General features: G+C 39.2%; 1 protein-coding gene across 1 annotated transcript in view; it reads left to right on the forward strand.

Annotated features, from left to right (window-relative positions):
• Positions 1-23,918, forward strand: part of arap3 (ArfGAP with RhoGAP domain, ankyrin repeat and PH domain 3) — a 55,973-nt gene that overhangs the window by 19,680 nt on the left and 12,375 nt on the right. Inside the window, exons 2-19 of the mRNA XM_063000624.1 lie at positions 3,393-4,401; positions 4,506-4,549; positions 4,654-4,736; positions 4,819-4,886; positions 7,043-7,282; positions 7,561-7,630; positions 9,434-9,554; positions 12,031-12,215; positions 12,489-12,595; positions 13,008-13,207; positions 14,485-14,570; positions 14,848-15,030; positions 20,217-20,355; positions 21,666-21,770; positions 22,112-22,268; positions 23,033-23,135; positions 23,215-23,413; positions 23,544-23,607. Coding sequence (XP_062856694.1) covers positions 3,467-4,401; positions 4,506-4,549; positions 4,654-4,736; positions 4,819-4,886; positions 7,043-7,282; positions 7,561-7,630; positions 9,434-9,554; positions 12,031-12,215; positions 12,489-12,595; positions 13,008-13,207; positions 14,485-14,570; positions 14,848-15,030; positions 20,217-20,355; positions 21,666-21,770; positions 22,112-22,268; positions 23,033-23,135; positions 23,215-23,413; positions 23,544-23,607 — 3,089 coding nt within the window. The 5' untranslated portion in view covers positions 3,393-3,466. The remainder of the gene's footprint in view (positions 1-3,392; positions 4,402-4,505; positions 4,550-4,653; positions 4,737-4,818; positions 4,887-7,042; positions 7,283-7,560; positions 7,631-9,433; positions 9,555-12,030; positions 12,216-12,488; positions 12,596-13,007; positions 13,208-14,484; positions 14,571-14,847; positions 15,031-20,216; positions 20,356-21,665; positions 21,771-22,111; positions 22,269-23,032; positions 23,136-23,214; positions 23,414-23,543; positions 23,608-23,918) is intronic.

The following is a 23,918-nucleotide window of genomic DNA, read 5'->3' on the forward strand; positions in this document are numbered from 1 at the left end:
TGAACTAAGGCAATAATACCTTTCCTTTTCAATTGCACAGCCCAAAAAGAAATTATGTTATATTAAAGGGCGCTTGTGAGACGCAGTGGTAAGTTATGCTATGCCAGTGAATCTTGCATCCAGTGTTGGTTATGTCTGGGGTCCCGAGATTGATTGTCGTCCTGTCCCGGTCTATTATTGCATTGTGCCTAGTAAATCCAGGGAGAACTGACCCATCGTAACCCTGACCAAGATAACCATGAGTAAAAAATGAAAATGAAATGACATACCCAAAAGAGATACTCATTTGCTATCCACCTCTACATAACACTTCTTGGACATTTGAAGAACCACCTTTCTCTGTATGCTTACTGCTGATGTGATTACTGAATATAACCCTCTCATTTAACCTGTTTTTGGGAAACGTGAACATCCTTACTTTGTAGTTTGACAAAGTTTAAGGCCCTCACCATTTTATTAGCCTGAGCACTGTAGCCGTCTCCACCTCTTGGAGTTTATGGAAGAAATGTTTTCCTGCCCTGCTCAGGGTTGGCAGTATGCCACCCACCTAGCCTTGAGATTCTTTCTAGGGCTGTGTTCACAAGCATGGACAACCTATTGGACACCAATGTCAGGAGAGTATCTCTTCTATCACCGGGCTCATTATGAATGTTTGTAGGAAGTGTCTGTACAGAGAGGCTTTTGGAGTCGTGCCCTTCTCATCATGAAGCCTGTTTCCACCCATGCACAGTCTCTTCCTGGATATCCCTACTAAATGTTTTTCTTAAATATCTGATTTGATCAAAGCTTTCCAGCATTAGTTTTCAACAGCACTGTTTTCATAAAGACTCTTTTCTAAAAATAGATAAGCAGTAAAGACACACACTGATGTCAGTTCATGTATCTGTGGTTGGACAGTGATTCATTACTTATCTATGTTTGTATTTGTGTGGCATTCCCACATTCTCGTCGTTGAATGGTCACTGGAACAAAGATTTGTCTTTGTTGGATTAATGACATCAGGTTTTGTTCTTAAAAGGGAAAATACCACAGTTGTGTAATCTGCTTAAAGATGCTTCTGTCATGAAGGACAATTCTTTCCAACTCTTTGCTTTTTCTATTTTCCAGCAAATCGATTTCATTTAATTTTAAGGTCTTTAATAGACTGTAAGATTTAGAGAATCCAGAGTAATATGTGTGCATAAAATGCAATGCGAGAAACCAGTATTGTGTTCCTGTGACCTTCGATCTTTCAGGTGGCACTGCATTGAAAACCAACAAGCTTCTGTAATAAATATGAATGTGTTAAGATGGTATACTATAAGACTACCAAGCAAAGCAAAAGCCATATATCAACAACATCCACCTCTTTATACTTGGGTTATACATGAGGTAGTGTTTACAGAAAGAATTGTACCACTTTTTTAAATCTTGCATATCATCTAATGAGAGGACTGAACCTAGCCTGCAAACTGCATTCTGTGTAACTACTTTTACAGGGCAAGACAATGACATTGCAAAAGGAATCCACTTATAGGGAAAGTTAGCTATAAACTGTGATACCATAAAACCACTGTTTAAGATGAGAACAGTTCATCTTTAACACAGTTGTATCCTTGTGTAAGTCAGTTACTTATTAATAGTGAAGCATAATAGTAACTTTTTTTAAAAATATAATATATGACATACAGCCGCTTTTATTCACTTTTACAACTTGTACAGAGTGTACAGTGCGTTCTGGTTTAACTAGAGTTTACATTATCAAAGATATTTTTTTTTTATCATGTAATACTTTAGATTTAATTATAGTGTTATGTCATGACTATCCATGAGCGCTTATATCCACAATGGGCTTGTGTTTATTCAGGAACTCTTCATAAGCACTCTGTACTGTTTTTTATTGTGTTTAAATTACTTTACATTGTGTGCCTATTATTGTAGCTATCAGCAATTATCATCAAGATTTATTTTCACCACTGAAAGCATAACATTCATCCTCAAAATGCCTTAGTATTTCTGTGAATTAGGGATGTAACGATGCATCAGAAGACAGTTAAAAATCGGTGCACATGATTCAAATCAGTTATTCATTTAAGATGAATCGATATTCACTTTGAACAGCAGAGGGCACTGGCGCTATTCACCTTGCCTGGTTGACGGCCTTTCACAAAGTTGCCAGGTAGGGGATTTTCCGGCCAAATTTGTTATGTGAGGATACTTTCTTTATTTGTATTATTCATTTATTTATATAATGTTGGATTTGTTTTAAAATTTCATTTCAGTTTTTTTACACAAGCATTATTTCACATAGTTTGTATGTACCTCAGAAATAAAAGGGCATTCATTATTTAGATAAATAAAAGATAAGCACAAATACAGTATTTTATTGTCTTTTTTTTTAAGAGAAATTTTAAAGGAAATCGGGAAAAAAAATCGTATCGTGAACCCAGTATTGTGAATCGTATCGCTTCGTGGGTAGAGTGTATTGTTACATTCCTACTGTGAATCCATGGTGCCAGTCACACAGTCAAGATTGCCAATTTCTGCAACAGAAAAACATCCCCACATCTTCACTTATCGATCTTCATGCTTTACCATGGGGATAATATTCTTCTGATCATGGCCAAAAAGTAACAGTTTTAATTCGTCATAGAACTGTGTCCCAGAACTTGCGTTGACTATATTCCAGTCGACACTTCTTGTGCTTCTTGATCGGCGCGTGAGTGTGTAGTGGAGTCTGGCCATGAAGTCCTTGGTTGTTGGGGGATCCTCTTATAGTTGACACATTTGCCGCAGCCTTCATCAGGTCATCTGTAAGGCCTTTTTTTAAAAAGCCTCTGGACGAAACTTTGGACTTTCTCCCACACCCAGGCAGGTTTGCTGCTGCACCAAAAATTTGGAACTTCTGTACAATACTCCTAATGGTGTCTCTTAGAATGTTCAAGGTCTTGAAAATCTTATACCCTTTGCACTTTTTGGTTCAATGAAATAATCTCTGCTCTCTGTTTTTGTAACAGCTGAATCAATGTAAGGGTGGTTATTGATTTCACAATGGTTTAATCATTTGTATTCCTTAATGTTCTACAAACTAGCAGGTTTTAAGTTTAGTACTGTTATGTAAGAGTTGACTAAGTGTGACATGGCAGTATTAACAAAATATCCAGCTACTCTAAAATACATCACTCATATTCTTCGTTCATTTGCTGCACCATTAAGTTAATAAAGACTTAATTTAAAACTAAATCTAGCACAGTTGAAAGGCGTAGAGAAAGGCTTAAATCCTTATTTTCTTAGGAGGGTTGAGTATTTCCGATTGCACCCATATATACAAAAATATTTTCTTTAGATTAAGTATAGTGGGTCATTGTAAAAGCACACGAGCACTGATTGATTCTCTTTCCTTCCCTTCTTAGATGAGGAAATGGTACCCTCCTCCTCTTTTGGCCAGTTTCACTGCTGCTCAGTATGCAGGCTAATCCCATAGCCCATGTACACTATGGCAACAATTGATCCGGGCACAGACGCAGAGGACCTGTTGGTTTCCATTCACCTTGAGAGGTATCTGAACCACTTCAGACGGGCAGGATTTCTGCTGGCCCGGGACTTCTGTCATATTGACAATACTGTCCTTAACAGGCTTGGAGTGAGCGCTACTGGCCACAGGAAGCGAATCCTCAAACTGGTCGATCACATTCAGCTGATCTGCCATTATCAAAGGAATGACACTGTGTTGGACCGCTGTAACTCGGAGTCTGCCATTCATTTGGTGAATCCTGATGGGTGTCCTCCTACTCAACAGAATGCAGACACACCCTTTAATTCCGTGTGCAACCAATCTGCACTTGTAAAACGTTCACAATCAGAGCGCACTACTACCATTGTAAAGCCGATCCCAAAACCTAGAACTGTCTTTAACAAGCAAAGGGTGAAGCTGCCGTCCCCACCATCACAACAGGAAGCTAAGGTCAGCAGAAGGTCCTCTCAGGGTACTTCCTGTTCTGTAGTTTTGGAGGGTTCTCCTGCTGAGCAGCCAAGCTCAGGCTCACTGGACTCTCACAGAAACTTGAGTGAAAAGAGGTTAAACAAGACTAGGTCAGCCCCAGAGATCAGTGGACTACTACCTCCAGTTCCCCCAAGGATCAGCAGAGGGGTTCCCCCATCTTCATTTAGAGGGATGTCAGGCCAGGACAAACATTGCACCCCTTCGCTTCCCTCCACTCCTGATGCTTCACCCAGTTTTCAATGTTCACCCTTCACCAGCAGGTCTGGTTCTCCTCCCAGCCCTCCATGCTCTAGCCTGGAGATGGTCTCCAATGAAATCTACTCTGGCACTTTACCTGGCACTCCACCCACCTTCTGGAGCCGCTCTTTACCCAGACCCCCTCCACGTCAAGAATTCAATGCATCTACTGAAAGTAATAGGTAGGTCTTAATTAATCAGAATCATAATTAGGGTTTTTTCCACACACGGAAACTATTTTTCATTGTGGGTACAACTGCTAACCAATAGATTTGTATATTTACAGTACTTTAAATCACACCTCTTTGGAACCACCTAAACATACATTTGGTAAGTTTCCCATTCTTGATAATAAAAAACCAACGCTAGTACTCTTTTGTTAGATTTGTATATATTTGATGCTCATTAATAAGTACCTATTTTGTCTAATATAGCTCCTGCTACATACCAAGATGACCTGATCAGCCCATACTGTGAAACTGTTTTTCATACCCAGAGCCAGTATCAACATCCTGAGGTGAGTGTTACCCTTAAATAAGGAAACAGGAAACAGTACCATTGTGAATATTTTTAATTTTAATGTTTATTTTTTCTTGAAGGATGAAAAATCTCCAAAAGCTGGTAATAGGACTCGAATTAAAGATGATAAGCCAGGAGAGGATAATGGGTAAATATATTATTTATTTATTTATTTATATATTACAGTTTTAGAAGCTTCTCTAAATCATATTTAGTTGATTAGCATATGTACTAATGTTAGATATTGATCGATATGTAACACTTTCCATATTACTAAATCAGATTTAAATTTCTTAATTCACAAATGAGCTGGAATTTTACTAGCACATTTTAAATCTATATATCATGTTTTAGGTCTGTAGCTTTTAGTCAATTTTGGCCAATGTTCAAGAGAGAATTTACAGATTCATGTCTTACAGTTTTCGTAGCATCTCTAACTCATATTTAGTGTATTTATGTTAAATATTTTATTAGCAGGGGAAGAAAAGATTCATTATAATAGCGCAGTCCCAAACTCTGATTAAATTACAGGTACCCCACTATCATGTACCCGTATGTTTTCTAGAAATCAAGTAATAAACATCCAGTTTGCTGATGTGAGATCAGAACAACAACACACCAATAACTTTCTTATCCCATGTTTATTTTATTGCTATTTGCTGTTTTATTGTATGTGTGAGTTACTAATTGGGATCAGATAGGGCTTTTGCCATGAATTGCACCAAAGGTTTATTGTTTGTCCAGCCTCTCAAACTTTGTTTCTACCTGTGAGTAATTCTTATATAGCAATTATTGGTATTTAAAAATAAAGTGAAAACGTGGTTTTAATTATTTACTGGGTTTCATTAACACAGTAATGTATACAATGTCTGGCTATTTATACATTACCGCTTCTTTAATTTATCACCAAATCTTTAAAAGTTTGGCAGCACATATCACATATTTGACAATATTAGCAACTAACATACAAATACAAGAAGAACAATGCAGTATGCAAAATGTGTTGTTTGCTAATATGCTGGGTGTCAGAGCTGTCAAAAGGACAGTCTGCTATCATCTTCTATCTGAAACATTCACTGATAAATAGTTTAGTAAATTTAATTGTTGGGCTTTTATTTTTTATGTTGTAAAAAAGGGAAGGAATGTACATTTTGCTACAAACCGTATACCCTTCTTTTACCCATTTCCTTGGCGGCACGGTGGCTAAGTGGGTAGCATTGTCGCCTCACAGCAAGAAGGTCCTGGGTTCGATCCCCAGGTGGAGCAATCCGGGTCCTTTCTGTGTAGAGTTTGCATGTTCTCCCAGTGTCTGCGTGGGTTTACTCCGGGAGCTCCGGTTTCCTCCCACAGTCCAAAGACATGCAAGTGAGGTGAATTGAAGATACAAAATTGTCCATGACTGTGTTCGATATTAAACTTGTGAACTGATGAATCTTGTAACGAGTAACTATCGTTTCTGCCGTGGATGTAACCAAAGTGTAAAACAAAAAATCTTATACCCATTTCCTTTTTGGTGCAATGAAATAATCTTCGTTCTCAGCTTTTGTGGCAGCTGAATTAAATTAAAGTTGGTTATTGAGTTTCCAATGGTTTAATCATGTTGTAACCTAATTTTAGATTCTACAAACTAACAGTAGGTATGTACCAATGACATAGTTTTGGTTTATGCCAAATGGTATAATGTAGCAAATGTGAAGGTAATTAAAGAAATACAAAAAATATAAACAGCATGTAACATCTATAGCATGTTTTAGGTCTTTAGCTTTTACTTCATTTCAAATACTTTTTTTTTTTTAAGGGTCAAGAGACAAGTTTTTTTTTTTTACAATTCACAGATTTATGTCTTATAATTAAAATAGTAAATCAATTTGTTTGGTTGCTGGAAACAAATTGAAGTCTATGCCTTCTAATTTGAGGGCACCAAGAAATCTTTCTACAGGAGGTAACAATGAATTTGAACCCTAGGGTTCGCACTGAACGTAAATGCAAAAAACAACAGTGCTTTAGAACACTCCTAGAAGAACTGAATCAAATAATAAGCCTATTTCTAAAACATTAATTAAAAATATTCAGATTGTTTACTAGATTTGAAACATTGTTTTGGTTTGGTTGTAGATTAAACATCACCAGTGTTAAACAGGGCAGGTTTTAGAAAACTGTAGGCATACCTGAGAGTCGACATACCATCTGAGTTGTGGTAAACTGGTATTTATTTGCCAGGAAATGATAATTGGTTAATAATGTGTTTTTACTGTTAATTGTGACATTGCATTATTTACATGATTGTTGTTGTTGCTTTTGCAGGCATCACAGTCAGTCCAGTCTGCCACGTCAGTCTCGTACAAGTCCCGGTAACTCCCCAGGCTATAGCACAGTAGGAGAACCCTCATCTACCTTGCGCTCCTTTTCTCAGTCTCCACATGGCCTCTACCACAGTGAACCGGAAGAGGACCAAACCATCTCCCCATATGCAAGCTACACCTCACTGTCTGAGCGGGCAGTGCCCATCCTTAGTGGCTGGCTGGACAAGCTTTCTCCCCAAGGGTATGCCCTATCTGGGCTCCTGCTCTGCCCCTGTTTCTGCATTTCCTGTCTTTTTAAGAGCTGTCTCTGCCTCCTGTCCATCCTTTCCTGCTGGTTTGTCTTCACCTTATTGACTTTATGTCTTAGCCAGACGGCTTTACTTCCTGTTTGTGTGTGTGAGCTTCTTCCTTTATGTCTCTTTTAAACAATAAGTATTACTGCTGGTGGGATGATGTAAGCTGTTGTTATTTTATTTCTTTGGCTGTTCTTAATTATTATTTTTATTTTTTTATTTTTAGGAATTATGTGTTCCAGAAGCGCTATGTAATATTTGATGGGAAAAACCTGATGTATAAGGGGAGTGAAAAGGTATGCCACAAAAAAAGAAAGAAAAGCATACTATTACATTATGGAACAGGTTTTCTAAACACCACATTTCCAGTTAAAATAAATGCTTAAATATTTTTAAAAAACATATTTTTAATTTAAATTAAATATGTATATGTTTAAGATTTAATTTACCTTTGTTTAGACAATAGGTGTACTTAAATTGTGTTAATAATTCAAACCAAGTATTTATGTGCATGTAAACTTGTGCTACTTCTTTTTAAGTAGTTTGTATTTGTAGTAGTTAACTTTGTGGCATGCTACCCAAACACCAAATGTGTGGGACAACACTGTGCATGGGGGTAACACACTGTAGCCACTGTCTGCATATCATAAACAAAGGGCGGCAGGGTGGCAAAGTGGGTAGCATTGTCTTCTTACAGGAAGAAGGGCCTGTTTCATTCACCAGCTGGGCAGCCAGGGTCTTTTTTCTGTATCTGTGTGGGTTTCCTCCCACGAGTCCAAAGACATGCAGTCAGGTCAATTGGAGCTACAAAAATTGGCCTAAGTGTGAATGTGAGTGCAAATGTGTGTGTGTGTGTCCTGTGAAAGACTGGTGACCTGTCCAGGGAGTTTCCTGCCTTTTGCCCAATGAATCAGACCCATCATGACCCTGACTAGGATAAATTGGTGTTAAAACAGACAGTGAATGAATGAATACATATTGACCTCATGCAAGAGTGAGCAAATATACACTTCTTTGATGGGGGTGATAATTAGGTGGCTCAGACCATTGTGAATATCTCTAATAGACTATTTTAGATTCACACCATGTATGCTTTGGTCTGGAGGAAAAAATAAGTTGGATGACTATATGCCCAGAGAATTCACTGCTCAAACTCGGATCTTTGTAAGGCTAGAAAACTGATTTCATTAAAAAGCAACTGCAATATCTGGCTGTTTTAAACATGTTTTAATCTGTTTGTTAATGGGTGACATTATGCAGTGCTTTGGCAAACATACAAAGTACTTGTGCGTTAGCTGCCATTGTGATAATAATCAGTTTTACTTATTAGAACAAACACATTAATTTTTACTTGCTGTTTTGGTTCGGAAAGTTATTTATCTTCAGAGTTAAACATATTTTATACTCAAGTATATCATGCAGGCTGTTTCGTTCATTGGTTGGAAGCACAACTTATTATGCTTATTAGCTGTAATGTTTGGGCGGCACAGTGGCTCGAAGGGTAGCACTGTCGCCTCACAGCAAGAAGGTCCTGGGTTCGATCCCCAGGCGGGGCGGTCCGGGTCCTTTCTGTGCGGAGTTTGCTTGTTCTCCCCGTGTTTGCATGGGTTTCCTCCGGGAGCTCCGGTTTCCTCCCACAGTCCAGAAACAGGCAGTCAGGTTAATTGGAGACACTAAATTGCCCTATAGGTGAGTGGGTGTGTGTATGTGTGTCTGCCCTGCGATGGACTGGCGCCCCATCCAGGTTGTTACTGTGTGCCTTGAGCCCATTGAAAAGCTGGGATAGGCTCTAGCACCCCACCGTGACCCTAATTGGATAAACTGTTAAGAAAAAGCTTTAGTGTTCCTTTTTTTAAAATCAGGTAACAGACTGCAGTATTTTCTTTACTCATACACGTTAACAGCTAGTAACGGCTAAGATTAAAAGTTAAGCGCATGTAAACACTCACTGTCTCTAAACAACTTTGGTACTAGTATCTGTCGTAAAAGTTAAAAATCCTCATAAAAGTTAAAAGTGACCGATACAACATTGTTTTGACATTATTTAGGTTTAATTGTGGTCATGTCTTAAACAAATGGCTTCCCTGTTGCTTTTACAGGACCCATACCCAAAAGGTGTGATCCCTCTGGGTGCAATACAAATGGCTCGAACAGCCAAAGACAACAAGTTTGAAATCGTGACGAACCACAGGACATTTGTCTTCCGGGCTGACAGTGAAGGTAAACATGGCACTCTCAAGGCTGTAATCATTTTCTTCTAATGGACAGTAGTAGTCTCATGCTTCTGGTGGGGGTAGGGCAACATGTTCTAACACTTTTGCAATACTATTTTCAACTGTAATACTTCACTTAAGTGCTTTCATGTAAATTGATGTTATTTGGGTCAGAAAGAGGCTTGTGTTTGTACATGTAGTATATCCAGGTTTTCAAACAGAACTGCTTTGCACTGCCCGGAATCCTTGACCTTTGTAATGGTTCCTATACATTACATGTCTGTCTGTACCTCACATGGGAAAACCACTTCCTTTGTTTGTTTGCTTATGACTGTGTGAGCAGCAGCATGATTCACCATGATAATGCATTTTACATGTACATTTATAATGATTAAGAGTTTTTTTTCCATTTTGTTCATGTTGAGTCAGTATTAAAGTGTAAAGCTAATAATAATTTCTGTATCTAAAGTCACTTTTGTGGTTTAGTATAATAGTAAACACATCATAATCCTGAGCTTACGAAATGTATTAATCAACGTGGTTAAAACAAGTTCAGATATTACACATCATTGAAAGCTGTATAATTCTTATTTAGTTTGTTCTTTTATTAACTTGTAATTAGTAACAGTGGTACAGTGGTACCTAGTGGTAGCCTAGTGGGTAGAGCTATGGGCTGTAACCTGAAAGGTTAAGAGTTTGAATCCCAGCTCTGCTATGCAGCCACAGTTGGGCCCTTGAGCAAGGCCCTTAACCCTCTCTGCTCCAGGGGCGACGTACGATGGCTGACCCTGCACTCTGACCCCAGCTTCCAAACAAGTTTGGGTATGCGAATAAAGACATTCGTTGTACTGTACGTCTGTATATATGACAAATAAAGGCATTCTAATAATGGAATTAGGAGTCATGCAGAATTGAGGTCATTCTGGAATTCCCCCTCATCTTGGGTTGGTGTTGATCACCAACTTCAGTAGATTATTGTTCTGTTGTATTAAGGAGCCTAACTCTCCTTTGTTAACCGTAAACCTGTAAAACACAGTAGTACTGTACTGTACATAAAAAAACACACATTCAATACAGTACGTGTGCTGTACCATACATCATAATAAATTTCCTTTTTTTATAAAATGTATCTACCTGAAACAACAATAACTCATATTTCTCTATTATTTCCTTCTTTATTTCAATAGTGTTGTATTATGTAGGTGTAATTGCACGAAAGAAAGAATACTTTACGAGTTCCTTCTTCTCTCTCACTCACTGTCCCCTCTGTCTGATACACAGCGACATCTACTGGTAGAAGTAATTATACAACAAATAGTAATAGATTTTTAAATTTTTCAACACTACGCTTTCTCTGCAGCTTCTATGGGGACATTTTAATATAGAATTTTACAAAATATAAAGAAAACACCGGAAAACACCATCCGCTGTGCGAATTTCGGTTTGTAATCCAAAATTAGTTCGTACGTTACGTTAAAACAGATCGCTCGTAACCTTGGTCTGGCTATTTTCCCACCTGGGCGCCTATATTACGTACATATTAATTCTTTCTAAGCAAAGGTTTTTCATGAATGCCATTACTTGTAAATGAAAAGTTGGTATAGATGCCGATTATTTATTTGTACTAGTGGCAAATTTCAAGCCCAGTTTCACTTTCCGGATGCTCAAAATATTCCCTAAAATCTTGTATTTATTTTTTTATTATATTTTATGCGTGTTTCTTCCATTTTCTCCCAATTTAGTGTAGTCAGTTTGTCCTCAGCTGCTGGGGATCCCTGATTTTTTCAGTTGAGGTGGGTAAATTGCTGCTCACGCCTCCTCCGACCCATGCGCAGCCCTTAACTGAACCCTTTTCCACCCGTGCACTCTGCACAGACGCCTCTATCCGCCAATCAGGGACCTTACACAGTGTCTGAACCCCCTCCCCCTGCATGCACTGCCAATTATGCCCGCTAGATGGCACCCATCCGACCGGTGGCAATGCCGAGTTTCGAACCGAGGAGTTCAAAATCTCGGTGCTGGTGTGCTAGCGGAATATCCTGCTGTGCCACCTGGGCCCGTATTTATTTATTTTTAAAATCAGAAACCATTTGATTTTAATTCTGGAGTTTATGTGGTTAATTGTTACATAATGGAGCATTACAGCAGCAAACCGTTTAGATCTTTGCAAACATTGTGTCATGCTAGCTTTTAGCAAGCAAGGTTGTGAGCAGTAAAGATTGTGGTAGAGTAAAGGGCTCTTGTGGTCTGTAACATCAATAGCAAGATGAATGTAAACAAGGCAGTTTTAACTTTTGTGTTTTTCAAGTTGCTGTTTTTTAGTCTTATGACAGTCTTGCTTTGATCACATCTTTGATTTTTTTTTTTTAGCTCCATTGTATTGTCTAGAGTCTAGACAATTCCACCACCATTTGCTAATCAGTGCTTTTATTTTATTTAAAAAATGGTTCCTTTGATTCAGACTTTGTTTGTTTTCACCACAGTGCAGAGAAACCGATGGTGTATGGTACTGCAGGAATGGGTGAAGGAGCAGTTGGTGTTTGGACGGCCACGTTTCGGCCCGGGCAATCACTGTCAAAAAAGTGGCTTTCTAGAACTCAAAGGGATCAAGTCGAAGATCTATGCTGCCATTATCACCGAGCAGATCTGGCTGTACAAGAGTGAGCAGGTAATTTACCATTCACCACATGTAATACAGTTGAAAACTGTTACCCAACAGCGAGTTCAGAAAAAGCAAACATTGCTCCTCTGTTGTTCTGCTGTGCGGTTTCCTTCCTCTATGTGTTGCTTAGAGGCTGTAAAAAGAGGCATGATGTGCCAAGTAATCTTCTGTAGTCGTATTTCTCAATGATGTGGTGAACAAAGCATGTACTTAAGAGCTGAGATAAATGACTTGCTATCCAAACACCAGCATTTTTTCACATTCTCTGTTATTTCCTAGTGTTTCAAGAATGGTATTGGAATCAGTGTCATCGAAGCCAGAGGGGCTACAATCCGGGATGGCAAGAACAAAAGTTTTGACCTCATAACCCCTTATAAGAGCTTCAGGTAAAAAGAAATATGATCTAGGGATGACTCTTGTTCAACTAATGCCACTTTTCCGCTGGACAATGTGATATGGTGACAAGCATTAAAATCTGGATGTTGCTGTACCTTGAATACTTTTATCTGTTTTGTATTGCATGAAGGTGAGAGTGGGGCAGTTTTCTGGAGGTTCTAGTTGGTAACGCTGGGTTGTCCTTTAATTAAGTACTCATTGTGTAAATAAGTGTGTAAAGCCTTAAGATAAATTGTCACCCTCTTTGACATGCACTTGTGGGCAATTAAATTTTGCAAGGGGCCACATGAGAAACTGAGACTGTTGTGGAGGGCCAGACCAATAGGCTGAACTTAATTCTGAATTATAACTGCAAGTACAAATGACCGGTGTATATTAGCTAAATATTGCCTGTCTCTGCAGCTTTACGGCCGAGTCAGAACGGGAGAAACGTGAGTGGATGGAAGCTCTACAGGAGTCTATTGCAGAGACACTCTCAGACTACGAAGTGGCTGAAAAAATCTGGTCTAATCGCTCCAACAAGGTCTGCGCAGACTGCAAAGCCATCAATCCCGACTGGGCCTCCATCAACCTCTGCGTGGTCATCTGCAAGAACTGCGCAGGTACTTTAGACTAATGGGATGTCTGGCTGGATAATCAAGCTTATGGATTGTATGTGGGTCATTCCTACAATTTGGTGCCTTTTGTGTTTCCAGTACTGATCATTGTATTTATGAAGTACATTTTAAACAATACAATTTCTAAACATCTTACTGAAAAAATTAACACTTTCAAATACTAAACACAATGTTTTCTACCCCCCCCCCAAAAAAAAATAAAAATAAAAAAATTACTGTATACATACTGTTTTTATCTCTTAGATACCAGAGGTTTTCCCATGTCCCCAGTGCTGTACATTCTGATTAAGTGATGGATACACGAGGTTTAATCATGAAAATATCTCAGTCTTTCAATACTGTTTAAAAGGTTTGCTTAAGTCCCTCTAAATCTTGGATTTTTTTTCTTTGAGTTTCATTTTATTGCTGATTATAAGGGTTTTTCACACGTCCCTCAAGTTGCTGTCCACCCTGTTATTACTTACTACTGTCTCTTAAAATAAAGAGCTGTTTTGCATACTGACATCATTTCCTGGAGCTCACATGATCTTTTTGGAGGGAAAACAACTGTAGAAGATGAGAGGCCAAATTTTTTCCTAAAAGTCTTATATGGTCAACCATAACATGTCCACCCTGTTATGGGATATATGGAAAATCAATATGATTTGATAATTTAAAAAATAATTATACTAAAAAGCAGAGAATTCTTTGTCTGAATTCACTTTTATGCTAGCATGGTTTTGCTCACTCGCTAGCTAATGGCTAATTGTATGTCAGAATGTCCACCCTGTTATGGTCCACCCTGTTACAGCCTAATACATAACAGAGTGGACATCAAAGTGTATTTGAGGTGCATGTGTAATTTAGCTTGACCAGTATTAGTTTGGAAAAGTATAACATGTCCTTTCTATAATAAAACATCAAAAACAAATTAAAACCATGTTTCATTTTCAAAAAGTTTTAAGGTCCAAAAGGCACCCAGTCCCAGGAATGACCCATGTCTGTTTTACTTGGCATGAAATGTGTTAGATAATTAGTTGATGTTCTATTCAAAACCTTTGTGCTGTAAAAAGAAAGCCAGTGGTTGGCAGGTGTGGTTTAAATAGGGTGACGCTGATTTTAAGCACTGTTGATGTTTTACCCCAGCGGTTCCTCTCTGCCACTGACTTAAGATAAGAGGTGGCTTGGAGGCAGCGTCTTGGAAAGCCATCGCAGGCTAAACACAGAGAGTGAACGGAGCGTGATGAGTGGTGTGATGGCTCTTTTGTTGTGTCTGCCTGCAGGCCAGCACCGGAGTCTGGGCACAATGGTGTCCAAAGTACAGAGTCTGAAACTGGACACCAGCGTCTGGAGCAATGAGATCGTACAGGTGGGGGTTGCTGGCAGAAGACGTGGGTCATGACACTGTTTTTATTCTTTGAAGATCTTTCATGCTGCTTTTGTAGGAATGTTCCATGATATTTGAGAAATATAGTACTGTGCAAAACCTTAGTCACTGTGAAGCCAATATGTTTTCAAAAATCATACATGCATATATACAGGCATACATTATAAAACCAACAACAAACAAAAACACAAAAGTAATGTCATCTAAACACCACAGTTATAAACCATTAACACTTAATTTGAATATTTATATATTTCAGCTTTTTATAATGCTGGGTAATGACAAAGCAAATGAGTTCTGGGCAGCCAGGCTTTCTCAGGCTGATGAACTGGACTGTGATGCTTCTCCTGAACAGAGGAGAGAATTCATTATTCAGAAATACAAAGAAGGGCTCTTCCGCCAACCTCACCCCAGCTTTAGCAGCCAAGAAGAGTTACTTAAGGTAAGCATCACAAATAACCATGTTTAACCATCTCTACCAGCAATATATTGCTATTTATTTAAATATATGTACAGTGTATCACAAAAGTGAGTACACCCCTCACATTTCTGCAAATATTTTATTATATCTTTTCATGGGACAACACTATAGAAATGAAACTTGGATATAACTTAGAGTAGTCAGTGTACAGCTTGTATAGCAGTGTAGATTTACTGTCTTCTGAAAATAACTCAACACACAGCCATTAATGTCTAAATAGCTGGCAACATAAGTGAGTACACCCCACAGTGAACATGTCCAAATTGTGCCCAAAGTGTCAATATTTTGTGTGACCACCATTATTATCCAGCACTGCCTTAACCCTCCTGGGCATGGAATTCACCAGAGCTGCACAGGTTGCTACTGGAATCCTCTTCCACTCCTCCATGATGACATCACGGAGCTGGTGGATGTTAGACACCTTGAACTCCTCCACCTTCCACTTGAGGATGCGCCACAGGTGCTCAATTGGGTTTAGTCCATCACCTTTACCTTCAGCTTCCTCAGCAAGGCAGTTGTCATCTTGGAGGTTGTGTTTGGGGTCGTTATCCTGTTGGAAAACTGCCATGAGGCCCAGTTTTCGAAGGGAGGGGATCATGCTCTGTTTCAGAATGTCACAGTACATGTTGGAATTCATGTTTCCCTCAATGAACTGCAGCTCCCCAGTGCCAGCAACACTCATGCAGCCCAAGACCATGATGCTACCACCACCATGCTTGACTGTAGTTGTCTTGGTACTTCTCACCAGGGCGCCGCCACACATGCTGGACACCATCTGAGCCAAACAAGTTCATCTTGGTCTCGTCAGACCACAGGGCATTCCAGTAATCCATGTTCTTGGACTGCTTGTCTTCAGCAAACTGTTTGTGGGCTTTCTTGTGCGTCAGCTTCCTTCTGGGATGACGACCATGCAGACCGAGTTGATGCAGTGTGCGGCGTATGGTCTGAGCACTGACAGGCTGACCTCCCACGTCTTCAACCTCTGCAGCAATGCTGGCAGCACTCATGTGTATATTTTTTAAAGCCAACCTCTGGATATGACGCCGAACACGTGGACTCAACTTCTTTGGTCGACCCTGGCGAAGTCTGTTCCGAGTGGAACCTGTCCTGGAAAACCGCTGTATGACCTTGGCCACCATGCTGTAGCTCAGTTTCAGGGTGTTAGCAATCTTCTTATAGCCCAGGCCATCTTTGTGGAGAGCAACAATTCTATTTCTCACATCCTCAGAGAGTTCTTTGCCATGAGGTGCTATGTTGAATATTCAGTGGCCAGTATGAGAGAATTGTACCCAAAACACCAAATTTAACAGCCCTGCTCCCCATTTACACCTGGGACCTTGACACATGACACCAGGGAGGGACGACGACACATTTGGACATGTTCACTGTGGGGTGTACTCACTTATGTTGCCAGCTATTTAGACATTAATGGCTGTGTGTTGAGTTATTTTCAGAAGACAGTAAATCTACACTGCTATACAAGCTGTACACTGACTACTCTAAGTTATATCCAAGTTTCATGTCTATAGTGTTGTCCCATGAAAAGATATAATGAAATATTTGCAGAAATGTGAGGGGTGTACTCACTTTTGTGATACACTGTATTTAAATGAGTCTATTAAATGGATCTATGGGATTTGAATCTGGAAACTGGAAAGGCCACTCACTTATGTTCCAAGACCGATTCCTTAACCAAGCTTTGGTTGACTCGGCAGTGTCACTAAATAATAATTAATAAAGGGGCATTTTCACTACAGAAGGCATAAGATTCCTCCTCAAAATGCCTTGGTATTTCTATTAATTAATATTCTAGTCACACGTACAAGACTGCCACATCCCCCACATCATCAATGACCCACCTCCATTGTTTGTTTGTTTATTAGGATTTTAACGTCATGTTTTTACACTTTTTGGTTACATTCATGACAGGAACGGTAGTTATTCATTACACAAGGTTTATCAATTTACAAGTTTATATCAAGCACAGTCTTGGACAATTTTGTATCTTCAATTCACTCTTTGGACTGTGGGAGGAAACCGGAGCATCCGGAGTAAACCCACGCAGACACGGGGAGAACATGCAAACTCCACACAGAAAGGACCCGGACCGCCCCACCTGGGGTTCGAAACCAGGACCTTCTTGCCGTGAGGCGACAGTGCTACCCACTAAGCCACCGTGCCGCCCTACCCACCTCCATTCTTGACTGTAGGGATAGTATTCTTCTGGTCATAAGTCTCGCCTTTCTTGCATCAGACAAACTGCCGCAGTCTATCCAAATAACCTCTGGCATATTGCAGCTGACTCATCATGTGCTTTTTGGTCATGAGTGGTGTGTTTTGTGGAACACATCTCTGGGTGGTGTTTATATAATACATCACAGCTAAAACAAATGAAGGGACTTTATTGATTTTACAATGGTTTAACTATGTTGTCACCAAGGGTAGCTGGGGCAGTGGTAGCTCAGTGTTTAAGCTACTGGACTAGTAAAAACAAGGCTGCCGACACTGTTGGGCCCGAGCTAGACTGTTAACCCTCAGTTGCTCAAATTGTATTCAGTCACAGTTGTAAGTGCTTCAAATGTAAATGGAACCCAAATTTTGACACTAAATTAGGCCATTTTTGTGTTATGCAATCATGTACAGAATATACTGCATTTGACTATGATGCTAAAAACCTGCAGTAGCTGATTTGTTCAATCCAAGGAATTGAGGATTTAGGGTAGATGTGTCAACAGAGGGGAACTATTAGGGCCCTCAAGGCCCTCAGAGAGGGACTAAAACATTCTAAAATAAAGCAATAAGCCACGAGAGACCGTACTGCGATTTTATCACAGGGAAGGTTGTTGCCTAAAACGTCTTTCCCCGTGATAAAATCATAGCAGTAACGCACGGTCTCGAGTGGCTTATTGCTTTTATAAAACGGCGGTCAACATAAAATATAATAAAATACAACAATGTTCAATTTATAAATGTTTTTATTTACAAAAACACTTACAAAAAGCATTCCTCCGCGACCCCAGGTAGTTCTTAACAGTGTTGCTAGGCAACATGAGGGCGAACATAACTTTCACTTTTTCTTTTCAGTGGCGTATTAATATGGAATGATGTGAGGTGGTCATAGGTGTGCGTTTATCAGGGATTATACAACAGGTAGTTCCGACCTTACAATCTGATTGGTTGAGGAGCGTTCTAACTGTGCTGATATTCGTGATCACAGCACGGCCTTTTCACACCACAACTGTATTACTCCGCTGACGCGTTGCCAGTAACGACAAGCTTCATGCACACAAACGTGCACGCAGGCGACACAGACTTTTTCCCCGATCTCGTTTTAAATCCGTGCACTATGTAGGGAACATAAATCCGCGATCTGATATACAATCTAGCGCACTGTGTAGGGAGCATAAATCAGTTATCTAATTTACTATCTAGCGCACTGTGTAGGGAGCATAAATCAGTTATCTAATTCACTATCTAGCGCACTGTGTAGGGAACATAAATCCGCGATCTGATACACAATCTAGTGCACTATGTAGGGAACATAAATCCGCGATCTGATACACAATCTAGTGCACTATGTAGGGAACATTAATGTGTTTGTGACGCGAACAGTTAGCTTAATAGCCCAGTTAGCAGCTCCTAAGAGTTCTGTTATCATCCATAATCCTTTGGTGTGTGTGAGAGGTTTTTTATTTCCTTTTTTCCCTTCTGAGGTTCTTGCCTTTTTTTTCTTGTTGTTCTTACCTCCCTAAAATGAGTTTTTGCAACTTTCGATGTCTGCTTTGTAGTGTTAAACTTTATATTCGTTGTGGAACTACTTTTTGGCGGAAGGTATTGTCAATATTAAAGCATATTTAATATGAAATTCAGGGCTTCTTTGATTTATTTTCTTTCTTTATTGTGTAAAAACTGTTGTATAAAAGCGATAACACACGACCTCTCGTGTTCTATTGCTTAATTTTACAACAGCTTCGAACGTGTCTCAGCCAATCAGATTTTAGGACCGAAACTATCCGTTTTATAATATTATATTTAGTAATATAGTAAGTGATCAGTTCTATTTTTAGCTACTCATTATTTAACATTTAAACAAATTATTCAAACCTGCCTGGTCTTTTTGTGTTGCGATATGAAGGGTTAGATTAAAGAAGTCACTTTGTCGCCCTCTGTTGGTGCGTGAAAGAACGTCAATGCATCTATAGTAGCTCAGCAAGTCTTTCTAGTGTGTACAGAGCTGCTGTACAGAGTGTGATATAAAGTGATTATTTGTAAGGAGGATTTGCATTTTGTTTAGAACTGAGCTATTATCTTTTGTATTAACCTTCGCTGTGCTGTTTACTGGATGAACTGTCATTTTAATGTTTGTTTTTTAAATTTTGCAGTACTTCAGGAGAGGACACTATAATGTTTTAGGGCCACTTAAATTTTTTTCTATTTAAATTTAAGAATAAGTTAATTCAAGTCAAATTTATTTGTATAGCCCTTTTTACAATAGACACTGTCTCAAAGTCTCTTAAATTGTAAAATCGTAACATTATGGCCTAAGGGTTTGCAGCAAGAAGGCTGCAATTAATCTCATTGTGATCAAATGAGGGACGTTAAGGTTATTCATTTATATTGTTTTTACAAATAAAGAAAAACTCAATCTCCTGCCACTGCACTGTCAGTTTGTTAGTATTAGAACACTGAAACGGCTTCGCCTGAAACTGCATTTATAAAGTACGGGCGGATTTAGAGGTTTACAAGTCACTGTTCACTAATGTGTGACCTGGGTGCAGAACTGGCCCTTAAATAAGTTTCAAACAGCCCTTATTTTAAGAATACAGTGTAGCCTGAAGTTTTTTACGTGTCCACTAGTTGTCACTCTTGACTCTCTTTATACCTGTATTTGGTGCTGACCGCTTCTGATCAGCTTATTCAAGACATCTCTTACTGCTATTTGTAGTCTTCAGAGGGCATTACCACAGACAACTCTAAAATTTCCAGCCCACCACTTCAACTGTTGTTTTTACAGCTTTAAAACTTATGTCCATGTTCGGTGAATTGTAAAAAATAGTGCTAATTGTAAGACTTTGAATATCCTTTGGCTGAATATGCTTTTAGTGATGTGTGTGTGTGTGTGTGTGTGTGTGTGTGTGAATCTGCAGGTTTTGTGTACGGCTGTGACCGAACAGAACCTCCTGAAGACAGTCACTCAGATATTTGCTGAAGCGGAGGCAGCTCGACTTTCTGACTCTAATGGACATGAAAAGCACCTGTCTCTGCATTACTACACTCAGGCCTCAGGTGCTCAGGCTATACGAACACACACACAAACACACACACACACACGTACACACGTACAAACACACAACATACTTAATGCTCACTCGATTAGCCACACAATCATTATCACTATTTGCATCAGTTGCCAACCACAATGCAGCATGAAAAGTCCTTCATTGTTTCTCTGTTTTTAGAGGCAACTGTTTTGCAACTTTCTCTGTGGCTGAATGATTAGAACCCATACATTTGTTTGCCCAAAAATAACTTAATAAGTATATTTACGTTTATACATGCCTTTGTCACTTCCAAACTGGACTATTGCAATTCTCTCCTTTATGGACTTCCATCAAAATCCTTCCGACCCTTGCAGATTGCTCAGAATGCTGCTGCCCGAGTACTGACCCGGTCAAAAAAACATGAACATATCACCCCGGTACTTGAACAACTCCACTGGCTCCCAGTCAATAAACGTATCCAATATAAAATTTTGATGCTAGCTTTCAAGGCACATCATGGTCTGGCTCCCTTGTATCTGGCTGATCTCTTACATCGCTATGTCCCTTCCCGCAGGCTAAGATCGTTTGATGCTGGTCTCCTTGTTATACCCAGGTTTAGGTTGACCACCATGGGTGGTAGATCATTTAGTGTTGCTGCCCCGACACTGTGGAACTCTCTTCCTCTCCCTCTTCGTCTCTCTTCCTCTCTCTCTGAGTTTAAATCTCTTCTTAAAACATTCTTGTTTACTCAACACTTTCATTCTCGTGTTTCTATTTGATTGTTGTTCTTGACTGTAATCACTATGTGAAGCGTCCTTGGGTATTATGAAAGGCGCTATATAAGTCGAATGTATTATTATTATTATTATATTATTATACGATTTTCCTGGCACGCTAGTTAAATTGGGTAATAGTTTAACCACTTGGCGGAATTCTTTGAATTTAACTGGTTTTCTGAGACTGACCAACCTTGTAGACCAGTCCACATATTTGTTAAAGCAGGACAGGACTCTGGGAAGATCATTCTTAAAGCCCAGTGTAAAACCAGTTTTGACGTGTTAAAACATAGTTATTTCAAAGGGTTGGGAAGTTTTGACAACAGATTAAGCAGGTGGTCATAATGTTTTGGCTTGTCTGTATATTTCTACCATAACATAGGAATAGGTTAATCTTGTAAACCTTATGCTTAATGTTTCAGTAAAACTATAAAAGTTATACCTAAGGACCCAATGTATAACATTAAATTTATTTTGCACTGAGCAACATGGTAAATGATATAAGGAAATAAATATAGTAGACCGCTAATACAAATGTGTGTGTGTGTGTGTGTTGTAGATCCCAGCGTGTATGATGAGATCATGCAGGCAGTCCTGTATTCCGGCTACCTCTACAAGTCCAGCACCATAAGCAAAGGCACTTTATCCCGCAGGACCAGAGAAGGTAGGCATTAATGCACCAACATGGTGCTTTGTTTTAGTTGGCAGAAGCAGAACGTGCTTGTCAAAAGATGATAGAATAAAGAGACTTGGCTGAGCAATAGATAGAGCTGGTGCAGGTTAAACAGTTTGTTTTTATTATTCTTCTTATTACATGTAATATGAAAAATATTAAATCACATTTGTTGGCCAAATTCAAAGCAAGTAAAATGTATACATGAGAATGCAATACTTACAAAACACTGGGTCTTGTTGTGTTGTTGTGCTTAAGGGACCTGCATTTATTTAACACAAATAAATTAGTCTTCAAATATTAGTTTGTTATATTCTAATTTTTCTCAACAGATTTTCAGAAATACTGGTGCTCAGTGGAGAAGTCGCTTTTATTTTATGAGTCTGACAGGTGCCATGAGCCCAACATGAAGATTGATCTTAAAGACATCATCTGTTTAGGAGTGAACAGACCAGACACATGCACCAACAACAATGGTTTCATTGACAGGTATGCGTCACATGACACTAGTTCAAAGGCAAATAAAGAGGTATCAACCCAATTTAAGTGGTAAAATGTAGGTAAATAATAAAAGTTAAATTACTGGATTATGGGTCAGAAGATTAAGAGTTTAAGCCCTCCACTTCAAGCAAGCATGTTTGGCTCCTTAAAAATTTTTTTTTAGTGACCAGGTGGATATTCCGCTAACTGAACTCCTCGGTTCGAAACTTGGCGTTGCCACCGGTCGGCTGGGCGCCATCTAGCGGGCAGTGCCTGCAGCAGTCTCTAATTGGTATCGGGCCTGCTAGGACTATGTGGGTGGGGTCTTCTAACACTGTGCAAGGACCCTGATTAGCAGATAGAGGTGCCTGTGCAGTGTGCATGGGTGTAAAAGAAAGGGTCCGCTAAGCACTGCACATGGGTTGGAGGATGCGTGAGCAGAAAATACACCTTCCTAAAATGCAATCAGGGATCACCAGCAGTGGAAGACAAATTGACTACGCTGAATCGGGAGAAAAATGGGAGAAAATGCATAAATAAATATATTTTCACTTGATTATTGCTCAGTGTAACTGTTTAACAATAGTCAGGATAACTGTCAAAAACAAATATACTAATGGAACTATTATTTGAAAAAAATGACTAAACATTTTTGCTTTTAATGCCTACACTGTCACTGTAAAGCATAAACATATTTATTTACAATTCTCCAGATAGCTCAACATAGCAGTTTTTAAATGAATTCTTGACTTTCTGTCTCTTTTGATGTTTAGGTTTCGGTACACGTTTGAACTGTACTTAACATCTGAAAAGCTTGTCCAGTTTGGACTTGAGACTCCGGCTGCACTGCATAGTTGGGCGAAAGCTATCGGAAAGGTTTGAAATCCTTCAGAATATTCACTCTGTTTACTAATTCATTATAATATGCATTTCTGAAGAGCTGCTCTTTGTTTAGGCCACCACTCCTCTGAGCTGCCACTGCTTACTGGCTCGAGAGTTTGAGCGTGTGGGCATGCTGCGCTATAAGGCGATGCTGGACCCACAGCAGTGGAAAGAGGGCTTCTTTGTACTACAGAAGTCAAACCTGTTTATCTGTCCTGGAAATGACGGTGCTGCAGAAGATATTATCAATCTGAAACACCTGCAGGAGCTCAGTAAGTCTCTGCCATCCCATTTATTGAGTTGGTTGTCTTGAAGGTACATTTTTGTAGTTAGCTGTTTGCATTTTGGGCAGATTAAATTAGCAGATTTGTGTCTAATTTCTGTTTGTTCTCAATAACAAAGGTATCGCATCAGAAATGGACAACCATGAAAAAAAGGACATTTTGGTCCTAGTGGAGAAAGGAAGGTGAGCTTTTACTTTCAGAAACAGAAGATGAATGCAAAAATAAATAATGTTTAAAAGGTCTACAGGTACATTTAAATTTTTTGCATTTAAAAGCTATTTTTATCCAAAGCGACTTACAATTGTGACCATATACAATGCAAGTAATTGAGGGTTAAGGGCCTTTTCAACATTACTTGTGTACTTTAATCCACTTACATCCTTCCATCGATCCATCCATCCATCCATCCGTCCATTTATTCCTTCATCTATCTCAAGGACCCAACAGTGGCAACCTGGCAATAATAATTGGCTATAATCCTTGGGACCTGTAT

This window comes from Trichomycterus rosablanca, chromosome 8 (assembly GCF_030014385.1).
Source record: "Trichomycterus rosablanca isolate fTriRos1 chromosome 8, fTriRos1.hap1, whole genome shotgun sequence".
Taxonomy (NCBI): domain Eukaryota; kingdom Metazoa; phylum Chordata; class Actinopteri; order Siluriformes; family Trichomycteridae; genus Trichomycterus; species Trichomycterus rosablanca.